Here is a 24,298-nt window from a genome sequence, read left to right as displayed (position 1 = left end):
TGGTAGTTCACTGGTAAGCATCCCTGTGTTCAATCCCCAGACCAAACAAATAAACAAACAAAAACGACCCCAAAACAAAAAAACCCCACACAGAATAGTATGATGTATCTCCATGTTTCCCTGCTCAGCTTCAACAACATACTTGCCTCCTAATCTTGTGTAATCTAGTCCTCACCCACTTCTCTCTACCATGCTTTATTTTGAGGCAAATGCCAGGCACTGTATCATAGATATTTTATTATGTTATCTCTGAAAGAAAATTGTCTTTAAAAACCCCATAACAACACCATTATCACAACTAAAAGCATAATAATAATAATTCTAATAATTCCTTATAGCATAGAAAGCCAAGATCAAGAAAATAAATCATTAAGTCTCACTTGAGAAGGAGCATGGCAAGGGAGTGGTGATCATGCAAAACCTTAATTAATAGCCTGAATTACCCAAGCAAACAAAAGCAACTTATCTGTAGTCTTACCAGGATAAACCAGCAAGAACATAGATTAAATGATTATCATAATTGGAAATGCAAAGTTTTGCACCCCCAAGTGGTAGGAATATCCTTACTTTAATACATTAAGGATAAATGGTACTGAATCTCTTGAGTCTTTCTGAAAGTTCAGGAGGGTAATGCTATGTTTCAAAGGCCAAATGCTTTGGATAGGTATCCAGGTGGCTGGGCTGTAAGACATTGAGAGACCACACTGGCACCCAGGAGATCACAAATGCAGGGAATAGGTGCAGGTTGAAAGATCACTGCCTTTTGGGGGCTAGTTCATTGCCATTCATCCCCAAGATTACCAATTTCTATTAATATATCTGTATCCCCTAGATTCTGAGCCCCAGGAATGCAGGATGGTATGTTTGTGTTTATATCCAGGAGAGTTAGCACATGAGAGATGATCAAAAGTTACACAAAAAAGACTAAAGGAGGAAAGCCAATCACTTGTTGGAAAGAATGGGGAGAAAACTGAGTTCTCACACAGTGCTGGTAGGACTATGAATCAATATGGTCACTTTGGAGGGAAAACATGGCAATATCTAAGGATATGTTCAAGTGGTTAAGGTCATAAGACAAAAACATCATGTAAACAAATAACAACAACAATAACAACAAAAGGGAACATTCAGAGAATAACAGCAACAACAACAAAGCTGGAAATTAAAAATGTAAGAGTCGGGGCTAGGGATGTAGCTCAGTGGTAGAGCATTTGCCTAGCATGTGTGAGGCCCAGATTCCATCTTCAGCACCACACATACAAAAAGGGCAGAACCAAAAAAACTCAACAGAAAGACTAGAAACTAAAGTTGAGAAAACCTCCCCAGAAATTCCAAAAAAGCAAAGAGGAAATACATAGGAAACAAACTAAAGAAAACTGCTGAGTGTAGTGGCATACACCTATAATCCCAGCAGGAGGATCACAAGTTCAAGGCCAGCCTCAAAAACTTAGCGAGACCCTGTCTCTAAATAAAAATTAACAAGGGCTCGGGATGAGGTTCAGTGGTAGAGCATCCCTGGGTTCAATACCAAGTCCTGCAAAAAAGAAAACCCAAGCATTGGAAAGAAATCCAAGTCTGGGAGGTCCAATATCTAAATAAAAGAAGTTCTAAAAAGAGAATAAAAAGAACAGATGGGAGGAAATTAAAGAAAGAATAAAAGAATTTTCTTGTATTCTTATATTCTGAAGTTTCCAAACTGAAAGGGCAGTGAGTACCCCATAAAACAGACAAAAACAGACTTATCAAAGCACATAACTGAGAGATTTCAAAGCCCTGGGAAAAAAATGAAGACATGCACAAAGGATTAAGAATCAGAATGGCTTTGCACTTTAGTAGCAGTCCTGGAAGTGAGAATATACAGCAGCAATGATTTCAGAATTCTAAAGATTAGAATTTCTAATTCTAGAGAGAGATGATTTTTAATTAATACCCAACCTAAGTATTAATTGTGTGTGATGGTAGACAAAAGAAATTTTCAGCCATGCATAGCAGCCTCCAACTTTGTATCCTATGCACCCTTTTTCAGGAAATCACTGGATCATGTGCTTCACCAAAATGAACGTGTACACCAAAAAAGTGAAAGACATGAGACAGAGATAGTGAATTCCTACAAAGGACAAAAGGACGGGTGAAGATACTCTCCACTGCAGGGGAGGAGATGATATCATGTGGCTCATAACAATGTTAGGTGCCAGCTAGATGTGGTGATACACGCATGTCTGTAATCCCAGATACTTAGGAGGCTGAAGCAGGAGGATCATGAGGTTGAAGTCAGACTACGCAACTTAAGGAGGCCCTAAGTAACTCAGTGAGAGTCTCAAAATAAGAAGGGTTGGGGATGTGGCTTAGTGGTAAAGTGCCCCTGGGTTTGATCCCCAGTACTCACCCTCCCTAAAAAATAGTTAAATGTTAAATACTGACTTAGCCAAAACTATAAGTATTTTAGGATGGAGACAACCAAAAGAGTAAGTATAGTGAGGGTGGGTGTATGAGTTGAATTCTGATCTCCTCAGTGAGATATCAATAGATTGTGCCTAAAGATAAACACCGAAGGAGCAATAGACACATGTTATTCTCAGAAATGGCAATAAAAATAAAAATAACTCACCAAGAAATTTGGAATTAGTTGTCTCTGAAGAGGGGGAAAAAGGGGAGGGGATGCTGTTTTTGCCAATGCTCTGCATGTGAAACTGTGATAAATACAAAATTATGAGGAAAAAAGTCCTGCAAGGAAGGAATTGTTCAAGACTGTTAGAGAAGCAGCAAAACCTTCCAACAGGACCTCAACTGGTCTGGTTTTTTTGGACTACCAGACAACACTGCTCCTGAGCCTGTTTTTACATTTCTACAACATCTTAGTATATGACAATCAGAATTCAGCCTTTCACAAACACATAAAAGATACAGTATAGGTAAAGTTGTACGCTGCTTTAACCTAGAGCACTGAGGCCACTCAATCCAGCAGGTATGTGAATTAAGGATTTTCTTTCCTTTCTTTCTTTTTTGTATGGTGCTGGGGATCAAGTCCACAATCTTATGCATGCTAGGAAAGCAATCTCCCACCGAGCCACAATCCAGTTGCCGCCATATGGATTTCCTAAAGTTCTTACCGGCAGTAAAAATGCCTTTGGTACTCTGTTTTATACTGGAAGGTCTCACAATTGCTGAAAGCCCTGTGAGAAAAAAAACAAAAAGGACACCAAGAAAACCAAAAACAGATGTTAGTTATCTTAACAGTTTTAAAACCTGAAGCTATATATTCTTTCCAGTTATCCAATAAAAGAAGCAAATCCAGTTCTTCACAGAGTAGCAGTGAAAAGGGCATCAGGACTGAGGGCCAGGACCCTGGAGGGGACAGCTCCAGTACTTCTCTGCTGTGTGAGCTCAGGCAAATGACTGAACTCCTCTGAGCCCAGGCCACATCACCTTAAAATAAGAGGTGGAGGGCAGGTAACCCTCAAAGGCCATTTTAGGAATTTAAATCCATGTAAGGTTCTTGGTTCTCAATTCCAAAATGTGAAAAGATCAAAACAAAACAAAAAACCAAGTTTTTTTTTTTTAAATCTAGGAGAAAAACTTCCATCATGAAAACACATATACAGGGTATTCAAGTGAGGAGCCACAGTACAAGTCTTCCATCCCTTCAAAGCAACAGCAGAGGTCACACTGTTACTAAGACACATTAAAACAAACAACAACAATGTGCCTCAGAACTCTGCCACAGGGAGCATAAAAATGTGTGCTCTGAAAACCTGGGCAGGTCTCAGAGAGAGAGGAGTCACCCAGGGCAGCTAGTGTTCAACTGGGGCTTAATGTTCAAAACTGTTACTGTAAATTACATCTAGCAGGGAGCCTGCACCCTGGAGGGGTTCACTAAATGTTCACTGAATGAAAACAGGAGAATGCACTCATTTGAGAGATTCTCAATTTCATAATTATTTCTTTACTGACTGACCTTGTAAATTACCTTTACCACCTCTAGGAAAGTGGATCTCTGAAGGTTTCTATTTTTTTGACAATTAGGGAGGCCCTGGGGATAATGCTGTAAAATGTGGGCTATGCTGGAAGGAACCTGCTGAACACAGTCTGAGACACATCCAGTAGGAGGTGGCCCATGAGAGCTGTGTTCCTGATATTATGAAAACATTAAAAATGCCACCAGTGTCCTTCCTTCTTAGACCACCATGGAGAACACAGGCATACCTTTTAAACAACTTCTAGAAGTTATGCTCTTGGAACCAAAAGCAGTACTGCTTCTCCCTTTGACAGTGATTTGGGATACAGAAATCTGAAAAAAGTATTTCACCATCTTATTTCAAACCAATGAAAATTTAGATTGGGAAAACCCCAAAGCGTAAGGAGTTTTTCTTCTTCCCTGAGGTAATCTCTCTCTCTCAATTTCACTAAGGAAAAAGGAAGAAATAATACATCTCCATCCAGCACTTCTTTGCCTTAAACGTGCAAACATACCTAACCGTACCACATCACCGCAGTCAGGATCATGGGCAAGTTGGAGTAAAGTTTCTTCCACATCTCTATTTTTTCCAGGAGGGTCCATAATGTGATTTATTTGTTGCTGTAAGGTTTTGGGCAATGTCATTAGCTGAGTGAATTGTCCTTCTGGGCTTTTATCTATCTGAGGGGGATAAAAAAAAAGAGAAATGGTATCTAAGGAAGTGCTGTGAATTTTATAAATATTCAGAGACACATGGCTCCTATTTAAAATAACACAAACAGGAATCTCATATTATGTGGGGCTTCCAGGCATACATATGTAATTAAATATGTTTTTTCTTTAGTTAAAAATAAAGTAAAATCAAATTAAATCACACAAACAATAAGCACCCACACCTAAGCTAGGCAGCATGCTAAAGGAGCCTCTCTTCTTTCTGAAACTCAACATCTTTGTGTTTAGAATCCCAAATCCCTTCAAAAAGGACAATTCTTTTCCTATTATATTCTATTTTGACATGAGAAAAGTAGAGAAGCCTCTACTGAGGATGAGTTTCTGACTTTATTAAAATTTTCATTTGTCTAAAATCCAGTGGTTACAAAAAGGTGGGTTATAGGTAACAAATACCTATCAAACCAGGATGCTCAGATTATCCTTCCCATTGTAAATGCAGGGAGTTTCAATAACATGCACAGAACATGTAATAATAACAAACAGAGCCAGTAATAATGAGTGAAATGTGAATTTGTGCTTCTTGCCCTTACAGTCTTTTACATACCATGTTGGACTTCACAAACCATGGGAATACACTGATGACGAAGACTAATATTCACTTTTAATCCCCTGGCACATAGTAGACACTCGAAATATACTGGATGAATGAGGGAACAAATAAACGAATCAATATAACTTGGTTGTCATCACTTGCTAAGTAAGAGTAAGCAATGTGAATGGATCTGTTCCTAATGAGTTCTAAAGTACGTTGTTAAAAAAAATACATATAAAACATAAAATTATACATTAGACTCTGCCTGGAAACCACTGAATCCAAAGGTAGTAACAGGACTGCAATCAGACCAGCTTCACTATTACATTTTACTCTGCTTCATTGTTTTTTTTTTTTGGCTGGGGGAACCAGGTATTGAACTCAGGGGCACTTGACCACTGAGTTACATCCTAAACCCTGCTTTGTATTTTTTATTTAGAGACACTGAGATGCTTAGCACCCTGCTTTTGCTGAGGCTGGCTTTGAACCTGAGATTCTCCTGTCTCAGATTCCCAAGCTGCTGGAATTACATTTTTTTAAAAAAAGTCTACACATAAACACTGCCTGCTTGCCAAGACGAGAACCAGCAATACTGCCTTCAGCAGCTCAGCATGTTATTTTCTTTTCAAAATATATACATATATATGTATATATTTTAGTTGTAGATGGACACAATACCTTTATTTTATTTATTCAATTTTATGTGGTGATGAGGATCAGACCACACGTTGGGTGAGCACTCTACCACTGAGCCACAAATGCAGCCCCCAGCACATTATTTTCTAAGTAAGAAATTCCATTATATTCTTTTAAAAAAATGCTTGGGTCTTAACTTCAATTAAGAGGATAGTTAAAAAACAAAAAACTTGGACAAACAAATGTATAAAATTTTAGATTAAGATTTTCTAGCTTTGATCAATTTTCTTAATAATTAGAATTCACTCATTCTACCATGTTTTTCATTCAACAAATATTTACTAAGTATATGTGTATATATATATATATACATATATACACACATACATATATATATCAAATGCCTAAATTTTCTAGTTTTGTTTAAATATCTATGCAAAGAAGGAAATGCCATTATTTAGTGGTTCCAGTAAAGATAAAGGAGGTTTTCTTTTTTTTAAATCTAAATACTTTATATTTATCACTAGGATGGTTATAAATTCACAGGCTCCATCTTTACTTAGTGTTTGCTATACAGATGCCAAAAAATGCTGATATTTCTGTAGATTATCCCAGAAATGATATTTATAGATTCTTGTTTTGGGGCCATGTATTAAGATAGGTCAAAAGGATCTTATATTTAATTTATGCTTCAGCAATGAAATAAATAAGATTCTAAGAATTTTAGAAATGCCAAAGTGGCTTGAATAATATGAGGAATCAGAAAATAGTGTTTGCCAAGCTTTCTCTTGAGGACAAGAATGTACTGAAATTTTTATTTGAAAGCATGTGTTTAAAGAAAAAATATTAGGTGACATCTTCAAATAAATCAGTAGATTTATTCTTTGTATTTTAAAATTCTCATTAAAGCATGAAAGTGAAAGCAGTTAAGTTGTGCAAGTCAAAAAACATTTTAAAAGTATGATTCCATTTATATGAAGTATCCAGAGTAGGCCAATCCATAGAGAAAGAAAGTAGATTAATGGCTGCCTGGGGCAGTTGAAAGCTGGGGATTACTAACGGGTATGGGGTTTCTGTACAGAGTGATGGAAATGTCCTAAAATTATACTGTGATGATGACTGCACAACTCTGTGAATATAATAAAGACCAATGAATTTGTGCATAACTGTAATTGTAGCAATTCAGGAGGCTGAGGCAGGAAGATCTCAAGTTCAAGAACAGCCTGGGCAACTTATTGAGACCCTGTCTCAAAATTAAAAAATTTAAAAAGGGTTGTGGGTGTGGTTCAGTGGTACAGTGCCTCTGGGTTCGATTTTATGTTACATGAAAAATGCATCAATAAAACTCATATTTTAAAAAAAGCAGACAGAGTTCTATGATAGCGGAAGCTGTGGTACACCACTCAGATCTGAGGAGGACCAAGGTACTGGGAAAGTCAGCTGACCCCGTCTCTTGGAGTCCTTAGAACCATCTCCTGCCAAAGGGAGTTGCTTGTATCCAACAACTGGACAATGCCAGAGTACAAAGGCTAGACTCTGAGCCATGTTGGACAACTCTGAGGGCCCCTCTGTCTCCCAAGCACCACCACAGAATCAGAGGCCTTTTTAAGCAAATCTGCCCAATCTTGACCTTACTCAACTGGTGCCAGGGGTGGTCCCAGCAAACAGACTCCAAGATGGAATTCTGGAGCTGCCACAATGCAGAAGACTAAGTGGAAGACTCTGAAGTTGACATTCTCTCCCCTGGCCAAAAGAGTAAAGAAAAAATAAAACAGTACCCTGGGAGAGATGGCAGTGATTAGTACCAGCTGCATGCCTCAAGGATATGGTGGCTAATTTTGGGTGTCCTTGGGTTGGGCGATAGTGCTCAGCTGCTTAGTTCTATACCAGACTAGATGTTGAGTGGAAGGTATTTTTAAGATGCAATCAACATTTAAATCAGTCAACTTTGAGTACAGTTGATTATCCTCTGTGATTATGGGTAGGCCTCATCTAATCATATAAAGGACTTAAGAGAAAAGGCCAAGGTCTCTCCCTCTCCCAGGAATTCTGTCTCTAGACTCAAGGCTGCAATGCTGACCCCTCCCTGAGTCTCCAGCCTGATACCCCAAAACTTAGAACTTGCCAGACTCCACCAGGCACGGTGACACATGACTATAATCCTGATGACTTGAGAGGCTGAGGCCAGCTCTCAGGAATGTCATGAGACCCTGCCTCAGAATAAAATAAAAAGGGTTGGGGATGTAGTTCTGTGGCAGAGCATCCCTGGGTTCAATCCCTAGTAATGACAAATAGAACTTGCCAGATCCCACAACTCATGAGCTAATTTCTTAAAATCAATCTCTCTCTCTCCCTCTCTCCCTCTCCCCCAACCCCTGTCTCTTCACACACACACACACACACACACACACACACACACACACACACACACACACACAGTTGGTTCTGTTTCTCTGGAGAATCCTGACAAACACAAGCGTTGATGGACCCCATCATGTCCCCATTAAGTATGGCCCTTACAAAACCAAATAGACCCTGATAGGTTTTGCAGACTGTGCTACAAACTCAAGGAAATAGGAACCCCAACAGCATCTGCTGTGCCAGATGTGGTAAATCTTCTAAAAGCAAATCAATAAAACTACAGGTATGCATTTGAGACCACAGACATAGTGAATGAATGCACTCTTTTCCATCTTAATTAGGTCAGAGGATCAGAATCATCTCAATTATGGGACAGAAAAGAGTATACCTTATGGTTCACCTCACAGCTAGAACATCCCCTGTTACATTTAGAGGAAAACAGTTTATTTGGACATTTAGTATATCATCATGTTGAACTAGATCAATGATATAATGTGTTACCTGGTGAGCTATAAGGAAATCTTTTTCTTTTCTTTTTCTTTCTATCTCTTTCTTTTCCCTTCCCCTCCCCCTCCTTCCCCTCACTCCCTCTCTCCCCCCTTCTTTTCTTCCTCCCTTCCTTCCTGTACCAGGGATTGAACCCATGGGCACTTAACCACAGATCCACATCCCCAGCACTTTTTGTATTTTATTTAGAGATAGGGCCTCGCTAAATTGCTTTGAACTCACTATCCTCCTGCCTTGCCTGGCAGGGTCAAGTCAGTCTTGATCCCTAAATGCTGGGACATCCTTTCCAGAGTAAAGGCTAACTTATGGCATCTCATGTCTCCCACCTTTAAGAAAGAAGCACAGTGATGGGCTGGGCCTCCTTAGGTTCTCAGGCAGAATAGAGAATAATGCTCAGACCCACTTATCAACAGAGATGAGAGGATGATAGTTTTGCCTTTCCTGCCCACAGAACCTAGCCAGTACCACTATATGAGGATCAGAGAACGATGGATTCATCAACTTGGTGTACCATGTGACAGAACTCATAGGGTCATTTTAGAGCAAAGGAGGAGTGGAGGGACAGCAGTGGGCTCAGGACCATGGCTCCACTGAACTACCACACACTGTATCACAACTGCCAGCCCAGTGGAGCAGTGGTTCTCAAAGGGGGACAATTTTTGCCCCACACAACAAACAATTATCTGGTTTAAAATGTCAATGGGCCACACTGAAAAGGTCTATGACAGCCATGAAGGTACAGCTGAGGCACCAGCTTGGCAATGATACCCTATGCCTATGTAGTAGACGTCCTAAATTAATGACCACTGCATAGTACCATTTCCAACTGGCAGAGACAAAGGTCTGGGAACCAAGGGTAGAAGAAGTGACCCTGCTTAGCATCACCTCCAGTGACCACCTGGGAACCAGCTATGTCTCACCTCACAACTCTCTAGATCTGTGGGTTTAAAGGTCCCAGTTCCCAGAAGAGGATGGCTTCTCCCAAGACATAGCAAGTATCTCATTACACTTTAACTAGGACAGCCACCCATCACTTTAGAATTCCATGCTTAAAGTCTAGGAAATGAGTCTCCTACATATCAACAGGAGCAACTAACCCAGTTCAGTAGGAGGTAGGGTTGCAGATACAGATCTCTTAGTACCCCTTGACCAGTTCTGATCATAAGAGGAGCCAAGAGATGGGAATGGTGATGAGGGTCTCATATTCTTTGCAGGTGTGGGCCTAAGACACCTCATCTAGATAAGGAGAAGTTAGGTGAGAGTGAAGGGAATTTGGAATGGGTAGAAAAAGAGGGAGAAGATGAGTATTAGTTGCAGCCTCAGGAACAGATGTTGATCTGTATATGAGAGCTCAATACCCTAATCTTATTCTTGTTAAGTTTCCTTAGGAAAAGAAATCAGCTAAAAATTAGATCATGTAGGCTTTTGCAGACCACAGGGAGTTTGGGTAAGTCTAGCTTCGTACTTAGGGAAATTCCAATTTTTTCTTTTTTTGCTCAGTTTCTAGAAAAGTTGGCAGTCAGAAATATAACCCTTTATTGTTCTCTAGACTGAGAGAAGATACCTCTCTGGAGAAATTCTACAGATACTGACATTTAGGGTCCTACAATAAAATAGCCAATTCCTTGCTACCTAATTCTATATGAAGCCCATCAGTTGGTATACCCTATCTGTCACAAAGAACTCTCAGTCTGCATTTTAGTGCTTCACTTTTTAAAAACAGGCCAGGAGAAGCATCCAGATGTTTGAGGAAGACCTCTAACACAACAGATGAGTGAATCAAAGGAACTAAGGAAAAGAGACAAATGAAGGAAGCAAGAAAAAACTTCAAAATTATAAAATTTATAATTTTATAATTAAAATTATAAAAAAAAGAGTATTCAAGGCGATCTGAAAATTCAATAGAAGAGTTAAGTGATCAATCTTCAAAAATTCTTCCAGAAAGCTGAACAGAAAACCCTAAAGAAACAGGAAAGTGAAAAACAAAACAAAACAAGACAAAAAAAAAAAAAAAAAAAAACCCAAAGCAGGAGATTGAGCAGTAACCGGCATTCCCAAAAGTATAAACTAAGAAAATGGATATGAGGAAATTATTTAATAGAAAAAAATTTCCTAAAACTGAAGTTCACAATTTTCCACATAGAAAAGGCTCACCAAGTGCTAAAATAATAAATTTAAAAGAGACATATAAAAAAATAAAGGTAAATCATCACAAAAGTTAAGAATACTGGGCAGGTGTCGGGGCACACACCTGTAATCCCAGTGACTTGGGAGGTTGAGGCAGGAGGATCTCAAGCTCAAGGCTAGCCTTAGCAACTAAGCAAGGCCCTAAGCAACTTAGTAGGACCCTGTCTCAAAATAAAAATAAAAAGGGGTGAGGATTTGGCTCAGTGGTTAAATGCCCCTGGGTTAAATCCCCAGTACCAAAACAAACAAGTAACAACGACAACAGAAAAAAAAAAGTGTGCAAAAAAGGAAAAAATTCTAAATACTGTCATAGATAAAAGGGGTCATATCCAAAGGACAGGCAATCTGAATGTCACTGAATATTTTAATGCAATACTGAAAGTTAGAAGAAATGGAACTATGACTTAAAATTCTGAGGGAAAATTATTTCTACCCTAGAATTTGATATCTAGCCAATTTATCAGAGGTATCTGAGCTCAAAAACTTGCTTCACTTAAATCTATATGAAAAAGGTACAAACAGACATACTTCACCAAAATTAAATGTAAATCATAAAGGAGGAAGATACAAGATCTAGAAAACAGGCAAAGGAAATTCTCAGGAACGGACAGGACAAGGACCTCAAAGAAGAATGTCCCCAAGGGGGAAAAAAAGAGAAAAAAGAAAATATTCAATGTATTTGTCTATAAGCAGATGAGCTTTACAGATCTCTGAGAGTTTGAGGAATTTTTGTTTTCCTGTGGTGGGGATAGAACTCAGGGCCTTGCCCACGCTAGGAAAACACAAGCACTCTACCAAATAAGCCTAGCAAGGGGGGATGGGGGGAGGAGACGGTTATTGACTCCAGGAGAAACAAGTTGTGCAGGAAAGGAAATTTCATAGTACTATACCTCAGCAATAAAAATGAAGCTGTCATAGCTCTGGGGGTGGAGCTCAGAGGTAGGACACTTGCCTAGAATGTGCAACATTTTGAGTTCCATTCCCAGAATGGGGGTTGGGGGGGGTCATAATGAAGTAAATACTGAATACTAACTTTATCAATAATTATACAATAACTATACGTGGAGCATAAGGAGGTGAGGTAAGAGTGGAAAGTGAGTGAGAGAGACAAAGTGTGTGTGTGTTGGTGGGAGTAGTGTCAGAGGAAAAAGAATCCTCATCTTCATAGTAGGATGGCAAAAATAAAGTATAAAACTGACAGTAATCAAGAAAGAAGTCATATCATGCTATTTAGAATGTGGTGGTAAATATCACAGGAATCAGTTGTAGAGCTGAGGCAGTCAGAGAAAGCAGGGAAGGGCAGAGAAGTGAACTGCTATTTTTTGTTATAAACCTCAAGATACCACTTGGCTTTTAAACCATGTGCAGATATTACTTTGACAAAAGTAAAAATGAAAAAAATGAAAACCAAAAAACTTTAACCTAAAGCAAACATGACAAAATCTGAGCATTGGGTGTTCTGGCATTTCACATTATCTGCTCTTTTCTTACTTTAAGAATTCCTGCAGGTGCAGTGATGTGCACCTATAATCCCAGCAACTCAGGGGGCTGAGGCAGGAGCATCACAAGTTCAAGGCCAGTCTGGGGAACTTAAGGAGACCCTGTCTCAAAATAAAAAATAAAAAAGGGCTACTGGATATAGCTCAGTGGTAGAGCACCCCTGGGTTAAATTTCCAGTACCACAAATAATTCCTATTTCTTCAAATTGTCTTTTCAGTTCAATCCCCAGTACCACAAATAGCTCTTGCCTTAGGAATGATGGAAGTTATTTCCCACCTACAGTTTACCTCCAGTCTGCCTTGCTGGGTTTTATACACCACTTGGGGATTCTCCTGTAGAATGCTGCTATACAGCTCGCGGAAGTGCGCCATGTTGGGCTGTACAATATTCAACACTTTTGTCTTATCCTCTCCAATCACCATCCGAAAGTCACCTAGTTAAAACAGAAAAATAAACTCCCATTTAGAATCCCCATGAGCATCTAGGAACTATAGCCCCCACATGGACTTGGCTGGATCCCTCATCCACTTTTCTTCCTTAAGACAGGAAACACTGGGCTGGGGCTGTAGCTCAGAGGCAAAGCACTTGCCTGGCACATGTAGGGCATTGGGTTCGATCTTCAGCACCACATAAAAATACATAAATGAAATAAAGGTATTGTGTACATCTACAACTAAAAATACATATTTTAAAGTTTTTAAAACAGCAAATATGTTATCCAAGGAAGGCACTTGTGGTAGGGAGGGGTGGGAGAGAGCCTCTCAAATCACAAAGCCCCCCCCAAAAAAAAGAAAAGAAAAAAAAAATCACAAAGCCCTATTGACTAGTGAAAATATAGTTACCTAAGTAAACAAGGTAATCATCAGTGAGAAGCTAGTTTGTTTTTCGAATGCAGAAGATTCTGTACTTATAATCCTTTATCTTATAAAGAACACTCTGCCTGTGGCCATTCATGGAGGCAGAAGCTGTATATTAGCACTTAAGATTTGTCCCTGCCATTGCTCACTCATTGTTGATTTGTTTGCATGAGGGCTTCTGCGATGCTGTATGAATGTAATTAATGAATGCATTTGATGAGGGCAAGAGCAGTGAGTCTTAAAAATCCCGGTATGAAGAGGTTTCCATTTAAGATGAAATTAAAAGCAGATAGAATCTGAATAACTACAAGTGGTGAAAAATGAGGGATGTTATATTTGCTTGTGGCATGAACTGAGCTGAGACATAAATAACAAAGAGAAACGTTTGAAACAAAATGAAAATTGCCTGCCTCTACCAATGACAATCATCAGTAAGACATGGAGGAAAAAAGAGTGATAAAATGGGAATGTTTGAGTGAATGCCCAGTGGGTGAATGTGAATTCAGAAAAAGCTGGTAGGAGTTGGAATGTAGCTCAGCGGTAGCACGTGCTTAGCAAGTGTGAGGTCCCTGGGTTCAATCCCCAGAACACACACATGCACACACACACAAAGTGGGGGGGGGGGGGGAGAAAGGGGAGAAAGAGGAGAAAGAGGGAGAAAGAGAGAGAGAGAGAGAGAGAGAGAGAGAGAGAGAGAGAGAGAGAGAGAGAGAGAGAGAAAGAAAGAAGCTGGACACTCCCAGGTTAAATAAGCATGGTGAGAAAAATATGCCTGAAACATTTCTTGGACAGACAGGAAAGTGCCAGGGAGGTGGCAAGTATAGACAGATGCCCCAGCTGCTGAGAAACCCCTGGGACTAGGAGGATGGTATAATTTCTCATCCAAACTAGGTCATTTTAGAGGATGAAGAGAGCACTACAGACACTTACAGCAGGACGAGTATTAACTGGGAAAACCAGGGCATACTGGTTACCTTTGCCAATTTCTTTTCTCTGGATGGAGGAAGAAATCAGAGGCCACTGCCTGCCACAGTGATTTTCCTAGAGCAAACTGCTGGCTTATTTGGGGAAAAGTAAAAATATAAAGAGGTCTGCCAATGGTTTGAATATGATTTGTCCCCTCTGAAACTCATGCTGGGGTTTAATCTTTTTTGGGGAGGTATTAAAAGGGTAAAAACTTAATCGGACTCTGAGGCTTAGAGGTGGGGCCTTTGGGAGATTAATTATGATTAGATAATGTCATTAGGGTGGAGGCCCCATGATTGAACACTGGTGGCTTATAAGAAGAAAGAGCAGGGGGCTGATATCCCAGAAGCAGCGGCGGCGGAGCCGGTATGAGACAGCTGAACGGGGCTGCGGGTCACTGCAGGGCGCGGCGAAATGGAGGTGGCGGGGATATCAGCGCCCACAGTGACTGTTTTCATCAGCAGCTCCCTCAACAGCTTCCGCTCTGAGAAGCGGTACAGCCGGAGTCTCACCATCGCAGAGTTCAAGTGTAAACTGGAGCTGGTGGTGGGCAGTCCTGCTTCGTGCATGGAACTGGAGCTCTATGGAGTTGATGACAAATTCTACAGCAAGTTGGATCAGGAGGATGCACTGCTGGGCTCCTATCCTGTAGACGATGGCTGCCGCATCCACGTCATTGACCACAGTGGTGCCCGCCTTGGAGAGTATGAGGACGTGTCCAAAGTGGAAAAATTCGAGTTCTCACAAGAAGCCTATGACCAGAGGCAAGACACAGTTCGCTCCTTTCTGAAGTGCAGCAAGCTAGGCCGATACAGTGAAGAGGAGCGAGCACAGCAAGAAGCCGAGACCAACCAGCGCCTCACCGAGGAGAAGGCCCAAGCCAGCACCATTTCTATGGGCAGCCGCTGTGAGGTGCGGGCACCTGGACAGGCCTGTCGCCGGGGCACTGTCATGTATGTAGGACTCACAGATATCAAGCCCGGCTACTGGATTGGTGTTCGCTATGATGAGCCACTAGGGAAAAACGATGGCAGTGTGAATGGAAAACGGTACTTCGAATGCCAGCCCAAGTACGGAGCCTTCCTCAAGCCATCAGTTGTGACAGTGGGGGATTTCCCGGAGGAAGACTATGGGTTGGACGAGATGTGACATCCAGGGAAGGGCATCTCCCTGTTCCAGTTCCTATCTCAGCCACTCATTGCCCCTCCCTATGTGTGTGCCCCTGGCCCTCTGCTCCTGACCTCATTTTAATTTTATTCACCTTTTTCCCTCCCATTGATTTTAGAGATTTGTACATTAAATGCATCAGAAACCCAGGAAAAAAAAAAAAAAAAAAAAGAAGAAAGAGCAGAAGACAGATGTACACATGTTCCCGATCACTGTGTGATGGCCTGTACTGTGTGGGACTCTGCCAGCAAGGTCACCAACAGGTGTGGTCCTTTGGCCTTGAACCAGAAGTGTGACCTCAAATAAACCTCTCTTCTTTATAATTTATCCAGAGAGGATGCACTTCAGTAAGAAATAAAATACTCTAGGTTTTTAAGTTTCAAAGGTCCAACTTACACAATAAATTGGTAGAATGCAGTTGGGGACTGCAGGTTTCAGGAAAACAGAATTCTAAACATCCTGAGGAACTCAACCTTGGCATAGGCACTGACTGTCCAGATGAGTGAGCAGAAGAGACCCCATCATAACACGCTGCCCAAATTTGATGAATTTGATGTTTCATTCCAATTTGATAGATTGATTATGGTTCTGGGAATCAAAACCAGGGCCTCACACCTGCTAGGTGAGTGCTGTATACCTGCTGCTGCCCTATTTTAAAGGGAAAGAGAGTTATATTGTTAAAACCAAGGATCACTGCCAATGAGGGTGCTGAGAAACTGGTCCTTTCACCTATTACTGTTGCCATTATAAACTGCCAAAATCCTCGGAAAGCAGCAAATCAAGAAACCTCATCACTGGCAAGCAAGCCTAAAGAAATAAACCGAAACCAGATATTAAGAGGTAATGTTTACTGAGCATCTGGTATATACCAGGCTCTGCTCCCTGGGCTTTGTTGTGCTGCCCCATTTTGCCCACACAGCTCTCCTCTCAAGAGAGATTTTTCCTTCTCCAGTTAGTAGACAAGGCAACTGCCACAGAGATGAAGTGACTTGACTATGACTTCCCTGGAAGTAGGTTAACACACTACATATCAAAAATGGGCTTAGGACAGGACATAGCTCAGTGGTAGAGTGCTTGTCTGACATGGGTAAGACACTGGGTTTGCTCTCCAGCACCACAAGAACGATAACAAGAACCCTATTCATTGAAGTGTTATTTATACTGGAAGCAACCCAAAGGCACAATAGGGGAATGAATAAGCTGTGATCCTAACACGGAGCAACAGTGTACCACCATTAAAAATCACATATAATGCAACAAAGAAAATGGCTGTATAACAATATGCAATATGAAACGAGGATACAGAATTACAACAAAAAACTGTAAAAAAAAAAAAAAAAAAAACACACATGGGAAACAAGACAAAGGGATCATATAAAAATCAGGAGTTGCAGGGAAGCTCAATGGAAGAGTGCCTATCTAGAATGCACAAGGCCCTGGGTCTATCCTCAGCACCATACACACAAAAGAAGTTATTTTTTCTCTGATAAAATACACATTTACTGTGGGTTCTGTGTATATGTGCTTTACATTTGCTATTTCTTAGCCCTAGAAAAGCCTCATGAAGTATCTCTCATTCCAGTTTTACAGATGAGGAGATTCAGGTACATAGATAAAGTGCCCAAAGTTCAAGTGACTCTCAGTATCAGGGTAGTGACATTTTAGGCAACTATTTTACTCTGTGATTTTCCTCACTTCTATAATGTTGATGTATTACTTGTATTATTTTTAAATTCATAGGACATATAGGTGTGATGATGAATGTGAATGGAGCTGCAGCTGGGTTAACTTCCAAACATGCAAACCCTTATGCTTTCATTGAAAACTTCTATTAATCTTTGAAAGGGTGAAATTTCACAGGGCTGGCCCTGAAATGAAAGATCAGTTTGCACCACTGCTGAGCCCTAAATATTCATGTCAATCTTTGTCTTTCTATACAAAAAATTTCCACAAAAAATTTCTTATAGTTTACACAGTAATTTTCTGAGATGATTGTATTTGATTGACCAAAATGTAAAAGCAAATGAATCTGAATCCTCTCCCTAGAGAACAACTGCGTGCCATGACTAAAAGACCTAGAGAACACCTTGGACTTTGAGAACAAAGAAGGGCTCATTCAGCTCTGGACCCCCCAGCTCCTTATGCATTGCCTGGCAGAGAAGGCACATGGATAAATGTCTGCTAAATTGAGTTTCTCCAACTGCTGCATAGCAGAACCTCAAGCCCAGTCACAGGGGCCCATATGCAAATGGATTGATTATTCATTTCTTCAGAACAAAGTGAATAAAATCATAGGCACAATGTGAACCAGCATCTGATCATAAGAATCAGTTTTTCTTACCTTTGGAGATCTATTTGCAACAGACTGAGAAAAACTGTTAACTTTTATTTTTTATCTACTGCTATTTTTAATTCTTGACTGTTCTACCCAGAGAACTGCCAGAATAATGCAATGGGGCAACCAAAAGAATAATTTCTCTTTGGATTTGACATGAGACAAGCTCAGAAGCTTGTAAACCATCTATAGCTCTGTGATCCAGGCATGCACCCAGCAGTCAGGGATCTAATTATAAACATGAGGGTGGGAGGTGGGTGCACAGTACCGTGGAAAGACTCTTCCAAGCCTGGCAATGTCCCAGGGTGATTTGAGTCAGCTTTTCTGAGTCAGTTTCCTTCTCTGTAAAATGGCTTTACAATCCTACTAATCTCACAACCTCACAGTTACTTTCAGATTTACAGAACTAATGTATCAGAGAATGTTTTGTCAAGTAGGAAAGTAGATACTGCTGATGGTATGATTTGTGCACAGGATGGGCAAATGGGCACAGTGGTGCACACCTATAACCCAGCAACTTGGGAGGCTCAGACAGGGGGATTGCAAGTTCAGTTCATGGCCAGCTTGGGTACCTTTGTGAGACACCATCTCAAAATACAAAATAAAAAGGGTTGGAGATATAGCTCACTGATAAAGAGACCCTGGGTCCTGGGTTCAATCCCCAGTACCAAAACCAAAAAAGAAACAAACAGTATAGGCAGAGGATAGAGGACAGAGGAAGTCCTATGTTTAAGATAACTTTATTATCTTATTGGCTAACTTTCTCCTTTTTAAATTAGTTACAATACTGCTGTCATTTCAGTTCACTGACTATCTGGGTGGCTACCAAGCCCCACAAGCTGTGCTACCACTGGAGATAACAATAGTCTAGGCCCTACCTCAGGCAGCAAATGACACATAATTCAGTGCAGGATTTTATGTGGTACTTCCAAGGACTGTAGTCCAAACAAGATGTTTTCTTATTGTAGTACTAGGGACTGAACCCAGGGCCTCAAACATGCCATACAAGCATTCTACCATGGAGTTACATCTTCAGTCCTTTTAATTTTTTATTTTGAGACAGGGTATCACTAAGTTGCTGAGAATTTGTGATCCTCCTGCCTTAGCCTCCCCAGTTGCTGGAATTACAGGTGCGTACCACCAGGCTTGGCACGTCTGTCCTGATAACACAGCTATCTTAGTGGTTCTGAAGTGGTGTCTGTGGCTTTGACTAGCATTTCCCTAATACTAATAATGTTGAGCATCTTTTTATGTGCTTAGTGGCCATGTGCATATTCTGTTTGACAAAAATGTCTATTCAAATCCTCCGCCTGTTTTTAACTTGGGTTGTTTTTATTGTAATTCTAAGAATTCTTTATATATTTTGATAGTAGTTCCTTGTCAGATATATGATTTATAAACATTTTCTTCCACTTTGTTAGTTGCTTTTTACTTTCCTGATGATATGATTTGCAGCACAAAAGTTTTGTTTCTGCTTTTGGTATACATTTTGGCATATATCTGAGAAATAAGTTTTCTAACTTAAAGTCACTCTTTTAAGCTTTTTATAGATTTATCTTTTACATTTAACTCTTATATCCATGATCCATTTTGAGTAAATTTTGTGTATAGTGTGAATTAGGGATCTAACTACATTCTTTTGCAATTGAACAAAATAATATTTATTATAACAAAAATGAGTAAGCCAAGCCAGATGAAATGACACACTCCTTTCAGCCGAGCTACTTGGGAGGCTGAGGCAGGAGAATGCTAAGTTTGATTCCAGCCTGGGCAACTTAGTGAGACTCTGTCTCAAAATAAAAAATAAAGCAAGGGCTGGGAATATAAGCTCAGAGGTAGAACACCCTGGGTTCAATTTCCAGTACTGCTGATAAACCAAATAAATAAATAAAAAACCTAAGGCAGTTTTTCTAAGAGCCAGCCTAAAAAAGTACTACTCAAAAGGCATCCTCAGAAATATCTCCATAGTTGTAGGAAAGATATTATACTGCACTAAGTCACATGTAGAAGAGAATGAGATAAGAAATAAACTGCTGAAGTACTTAGTTATATAAATCTGAATAATTTTTCTTCTTTCTACTTTAGAGAGGTATAAAATGGAGGCCCTGGGTTCAATCCTCAGCACCAATCTCCCCCAACCCCCAAAACAACAATAAAAGACAAAAATTCCTTTCCTCCCAAAGACAAACTAACCAATAAATAAAAATTTGTGTTAGATTGTGGAAAATGCTGAGGAGAAAAAAGAAAAGCAGGGAAAAACAATAGGCAATATTGGGGTGGCAGAGGTGGGCAGGCAAGACTTCAGATAAGCCAGGAGGCAGGCCTATGGGTGCCCTGGTGGGAGGTGAGCCGGTAGAACCATGAGGGAAAACTGCCCAGGTGTGAACCAGCACCCCCATCAGACAGTGAGTGGTTAATAGCAGGGTTCTGGGATCAGACCCTCTGAGTTCAAATCACAGCTTGGCACTTACACAAGCTACGGCACCCTCAAATGTGAAAGGGGAGCCATGATAGGAACCAGCTTATCTGTTGGAGGGAATGAATAAGTTGACACATGCAAAGCACTAAGACAACCCCTGACACAGTAAGTCACCCAGGAGAGTTGGACGTTGTTCATGATTCATGTCCTTTGGAAATGCTGCATTTTCAGAAATAATCAAGTGACCACACAGTCAAGTGGTCACAGAGGTTCCAGCTGAGGCCTCAACCAAAGGTCAAGTCAGTCAAGCAGACAGCAGCCTCCGAATTCTGACAGTCGCCTCCTGAATCCTCCAAGTCTCCCAACCCCCATGTCCAGAGCACCCAGTGGCACTGCTGGCAAGGTTTTGGAAGGTATGACATCATGGAATAAAATCTTAATAGCTTTCACTCCAAAGAAAAAATGTCTCTCCACTGGCTTTTACCAGATTCCAGGCAAGAGGACGTTTACTCACACTTTCGAGCACTGGCGTACACACTGATTTTTTCCCCCAAGAATTGACTGGCAACTCCCTCACTGCTCTGTTTGTTCCTAGAAGTTGGCTTGCCTGCGTTCAGACAATCTGGCATGGACAGCAGCCCATTCACTCTCCTCTCTCCCAGGACAGTGCTAGAAGGTGTTTTTTTTCATTCCTTAAGGACCTTAAAGGAACAGATGAACTGGGGCTGTCAAGTTTCCATCCACCTTAAATATCCTAATTTGGACAGACATTTATTTTTGTCAACATGTAACAAGTTTTCTAATTCTGGCTGGGCTGGCAATGTAAGTCAGTGGTAAAGCACTTGACTATCATGTGTGAGGCCCTGGGTTTAATCCCTAGCACCATTCAATCAGTCAATGGGTATGGTAGCACACAACTGTAATAATTAGCTGCTTGGGAAGGCTGAGACAGGAGGATCACAAATTAAAGTCCAGTCTCAGTCTCAAAATAAAAAAGAAAAAGAACTGGGGATGTAGCTCAGTGGTTAAGTGCCCCTAGATTCAAACTCAAGTACTACAGTAAATAAACAAAATGATAATAATCATTTTCTGAGCACTATCAATGAGATAAGATGTGGGGGCTTTTATATATATTATCTCACTGAAAAATTCTTTATGAGATACTTATTTCTACCTCATAAATAAGAAAATGGGGGAGGGGACTTGGAAAGAGTTAAGCAACTTCAGAAAGCTGGTAATAGGTCTGCCATGTAGATGAAGGACCTTGGTCAGGTAACATCCCTGGGCTTCAGTTTTCTCATCTTTGAAATGGGACAATAACACAGCAACCAAATCAAAATGCTACTATGAGGATTATTAAACTAGTTACCACATTCAAAGTATTGGGGGTAGTTCCTGGCATATAATGTTAAGTACAACTTTCTCCTGCCATAGCCATATGGACTTCAGTCCATGGGCTCTTCCCCTAAATGCCTCCTTGTCTTTTTCACACTTTTTTTTTTTTTTTTTTTTTTCCAGTTCACCACTGACTCACTGTGACTGCACATGTTTACCAGTGTGAAGTTCCTTGGAGCAGAAGTTCTATCTTCAGCTCTTTAGGGTTTGAGTGGCTGACTCATTTGATAAATGTTAAACAGGATCGTTACCTAAAATTAGTCATTTTTATAGTTTGTACTTACTTAGAAAGTTCAAGGCGAGTATTTCAAATTCATGTGGTATTCTTTTTCTGTTTACTTAAGTGCCAACTTCTAAGAATTAGTGAAGGACTAGAACGCTTTCTCCTCCCTAATTTTGCAGGCCCTTGTCCTCCACCTACTCCTTTCTCACCCATCATTTACAATAATGCTGCCATAAATAGGGGCCCCAGAGTAAAGTGACCTTTAAGTACTATATAAAATGTATGGGTTGTTATTATTCATAGTAATACTGACAGATCTTGACTCTGCCAGTAACTACTGGCAGGGACTTGTCCAATTAACGAAGAGAGGTACTTTCTCTAGCCCCTCCTCTTTCTTTCTCCCAGGAGAAATGTTGAACTTCATAGGGAAGGGAACCCATATAATCTCTTAACTGTGAAAATGAAGGAAAATGTCCAAGTTGTAAATAAAAAAGAGACTGGTTGGGTAATTTCAATACTGGAATATTCTGAGGTCTTGGGAGACTAGGATTTAACAAAGGGCCATAATTCTATTGATTCAAGGATCCTGGGTTCTCAGAAGCCTAGGAAACAGGAGGAAAATTTGCCTTTTGACACATGGCCTGAAGCAAATCTCAAACCTGTGAAAATGACCTACTCACAGCGTCAACATCCTTTTCTACCATTATTAATGTAATTCCAACAAAACTCAGCTACAGATTCATAGTAACTTGAATGCACACTTAAGAAATCAAGAACTGGAGATAGAGCTCGGCAGTTGAGCACGTATTCGGCAAGTGTGAGGTTTTGATTCAATTCCCAGCACTAAAAGAGTCAGCAGACAGGTAAAAATAGTTCTGTCATTCTCTAGTCAATGTTTAGAATATATTAAAGAGAACTTCCAACCAGAATCCACCCAGTACTGTGTGGATATTATTACATGGGAGAAAAAAACTGAAGGAGTGGTAACATTGTGGGTCATACAGAGTAGTCCTGCATCTTTCCCCAAAGTCAACCTATCACAAAAGGCTTCTGTTACATCTCTTTTTTCTACATGGGAGTTTAGGGAGGGAACCACCCTAAAAAGGCACTCTCTTTTCCCACTAACTGCACATGGACCCGTTTATTCTGGTATGTAGTCACACTATTTTTTGCCTCTTGTTGAAGGGCATGGATGCTGCCAGGTGAAGCTGGAAGCAACAAAAGGTCAAGTTTACTTCACTTCTGTTCTTTCCAGTGTTGCAAATACAGCTGCACCGTGCTAGATACATTTCAGGAAGAAGACTGAAGAATGACACCTCTGAAGTCTCTTACAGCATAATATTTCCATGAAATGTTATCTGTATTGAGATTTGGAGAGTAAACAAGCTGCTTTTGCAATGTTTTGAGGACTGAATTCTTTGATTTACCCTTAAGAAATTGGGAAAGAGATTATTTAAGACAGTGGTTTTAAAATTCTTTAAGTAGCAGACCACTTTTCTTGTCAATGAAAGAAAAGCAATTGTTTTTTCAATGATGCTGGAGATGGAACCCAGGGTCTTATTCATGCTAGGCAAGCCCTCTACCACTGAGCTACATACTAAACCCTGCAAATGAACTCTTACATGGGACCTCACTGAATGAAACAGGCAAATGTGATACTCCTCTGGCTGCAGCCTGGGTGAGAGAACAGGGGCTCTATCCTCTCAGCTCTCCTCTTGACCTTTAAAGGATCTGCTGCCATCTCTGAGGAACACAACTGGTTGAAAGGGAAAGGAAGCTACCATTCAGACAAATTAACAAATAAATACATTAAATGAATGGGGAAGAAGGGAAAGTTTTTCCTGCCTGTGGAGGAAGAAGAGGATTTGGAAAATCACCACTTTGGACCAAGGCAGTAAAGACTGGTTTGAGCAAGACTCATCCATGGGTGCTAAATTTAGGAGGGAAAGTTTAATAAGAAGCAGGGTATTTCTTTAACCTTTATGTAAACAGATTGCATATAAGGGAAGAAACACTGGTTATAAAGAGGTCAATAGTCTCTATGTGAGTCTCTGAGTCTACTAGTCTATAGACTTCAGAAATGTGAATGTCATGTAAGGAAAGGAAAGACTGAGGAAATGCTCCAGATTAAAATGTAAGCAAGCTTAGCATGCACGAGGCCTGACATTCAACACCCACCACTAAATAATAAAATAAAAAATAAAAAGAGACGTACAACTAAATTCAGTATATACTTTTTGACTGTCATGTACTTGAGGAAAAACATGTCACAAAGGACATTGGAACACCTGATATTTGGAATATGTATTGTCAATTTGATCAAACACTGCATCATCATCATCATCATCATCATCATCATCATCATCATCATCATCATCTAGAACTAGGGACTGAACTCAAGGATGCTTTACCACAAAGCTATATCCTCAGCCCTTATTATTTTACTTTGAGACAGGATGTTACCAAATTGCTGAGACTGGCCTGGAACTTTAGATTCTCCTGCCTCAGCCTCTGAAATTGCTGGGA

The 24,298-nt window shown here is 40.3% G+C and overlaps 2 protein-coding genes across 7 annotated transcripts in view; one reads left to right on the top strand and one right to left on the bottom strand.

The window, feature by feature from the left end:
* TAMM41 (TAM41 mitochondrial translocator assembly and maintenance homolog) overlaps positions 1-24,298 on the bottom strand; it is a 50,299-nt gene that overhangs the window by 7,315 nt on the left and 18,686 nt on the right. For 4 of the 6 annotated variants that reach the window (XM_079122312.1, XM_079122316.1, XM_079122315.1 and 1 more), the window contains 3 exons: positions 12,698-12,843; positions 4,471-4,636; positions 3,111-3,173 (listed from right to left, as the gene is read on the bottom strand). In XM_079122312.1, coding sequence (XP_078978438.1) covers positions 3,111-3,173; positions 4,471-4,636; positions 12,698-12,843 — 375 coding nt within the window. Of the gene's footprint in view, positions 1-3,110; positions 3,174-4,470; positions 4,637-7,495; positions 7,599-12,686; positions 12,844-24,298 lie in introns of those variants that run through there. The other 2 variants (XM_079122313.1, XM_079122314.1) reach the window with 2 other exon arrangements.
* On the top strand, positions 14,602-15,552 carry LOC306650550 (tubulin-folding cofactor B-like). The gene has a single exon (XM_079122585.1). It carries the CDS (start codon positions 14,648-14,650, stop codon positions 15,380-15,382), a length of 735 nt encoding a protein of 244 aa, XP_078978711.1. The 5' UTR covers positions 14,602-14,647; the 3' UTR covers positions 15,383-15,552.

Source organism: Sciurus vulgaris (assembly GCF_902686455.1).
Source record: "Sciurus vulgaris genome assembly, chromosome: 19".
Classification (NCBI taxonomy): domain Eukaryota; kingdom Metazoa; phylum Chordata; class Mammalia; order Rodentia; family Sciuridae; genus Sciurus; species Sciurus vulgaris.
Note: the sequence above shows the minus strand (reverse complement) of the source record. Positions and strands in the feature narration are given on the sequence as shown.

Coding starts and splice junctions, on each gene's coding strand:
- LOC306650550 (XM_079122585.1), top strand. CDS start 14,648: ATGGAGGTGGCGGGGATATCAGCGCCCACAGTGACTGTTTTCATCAGC.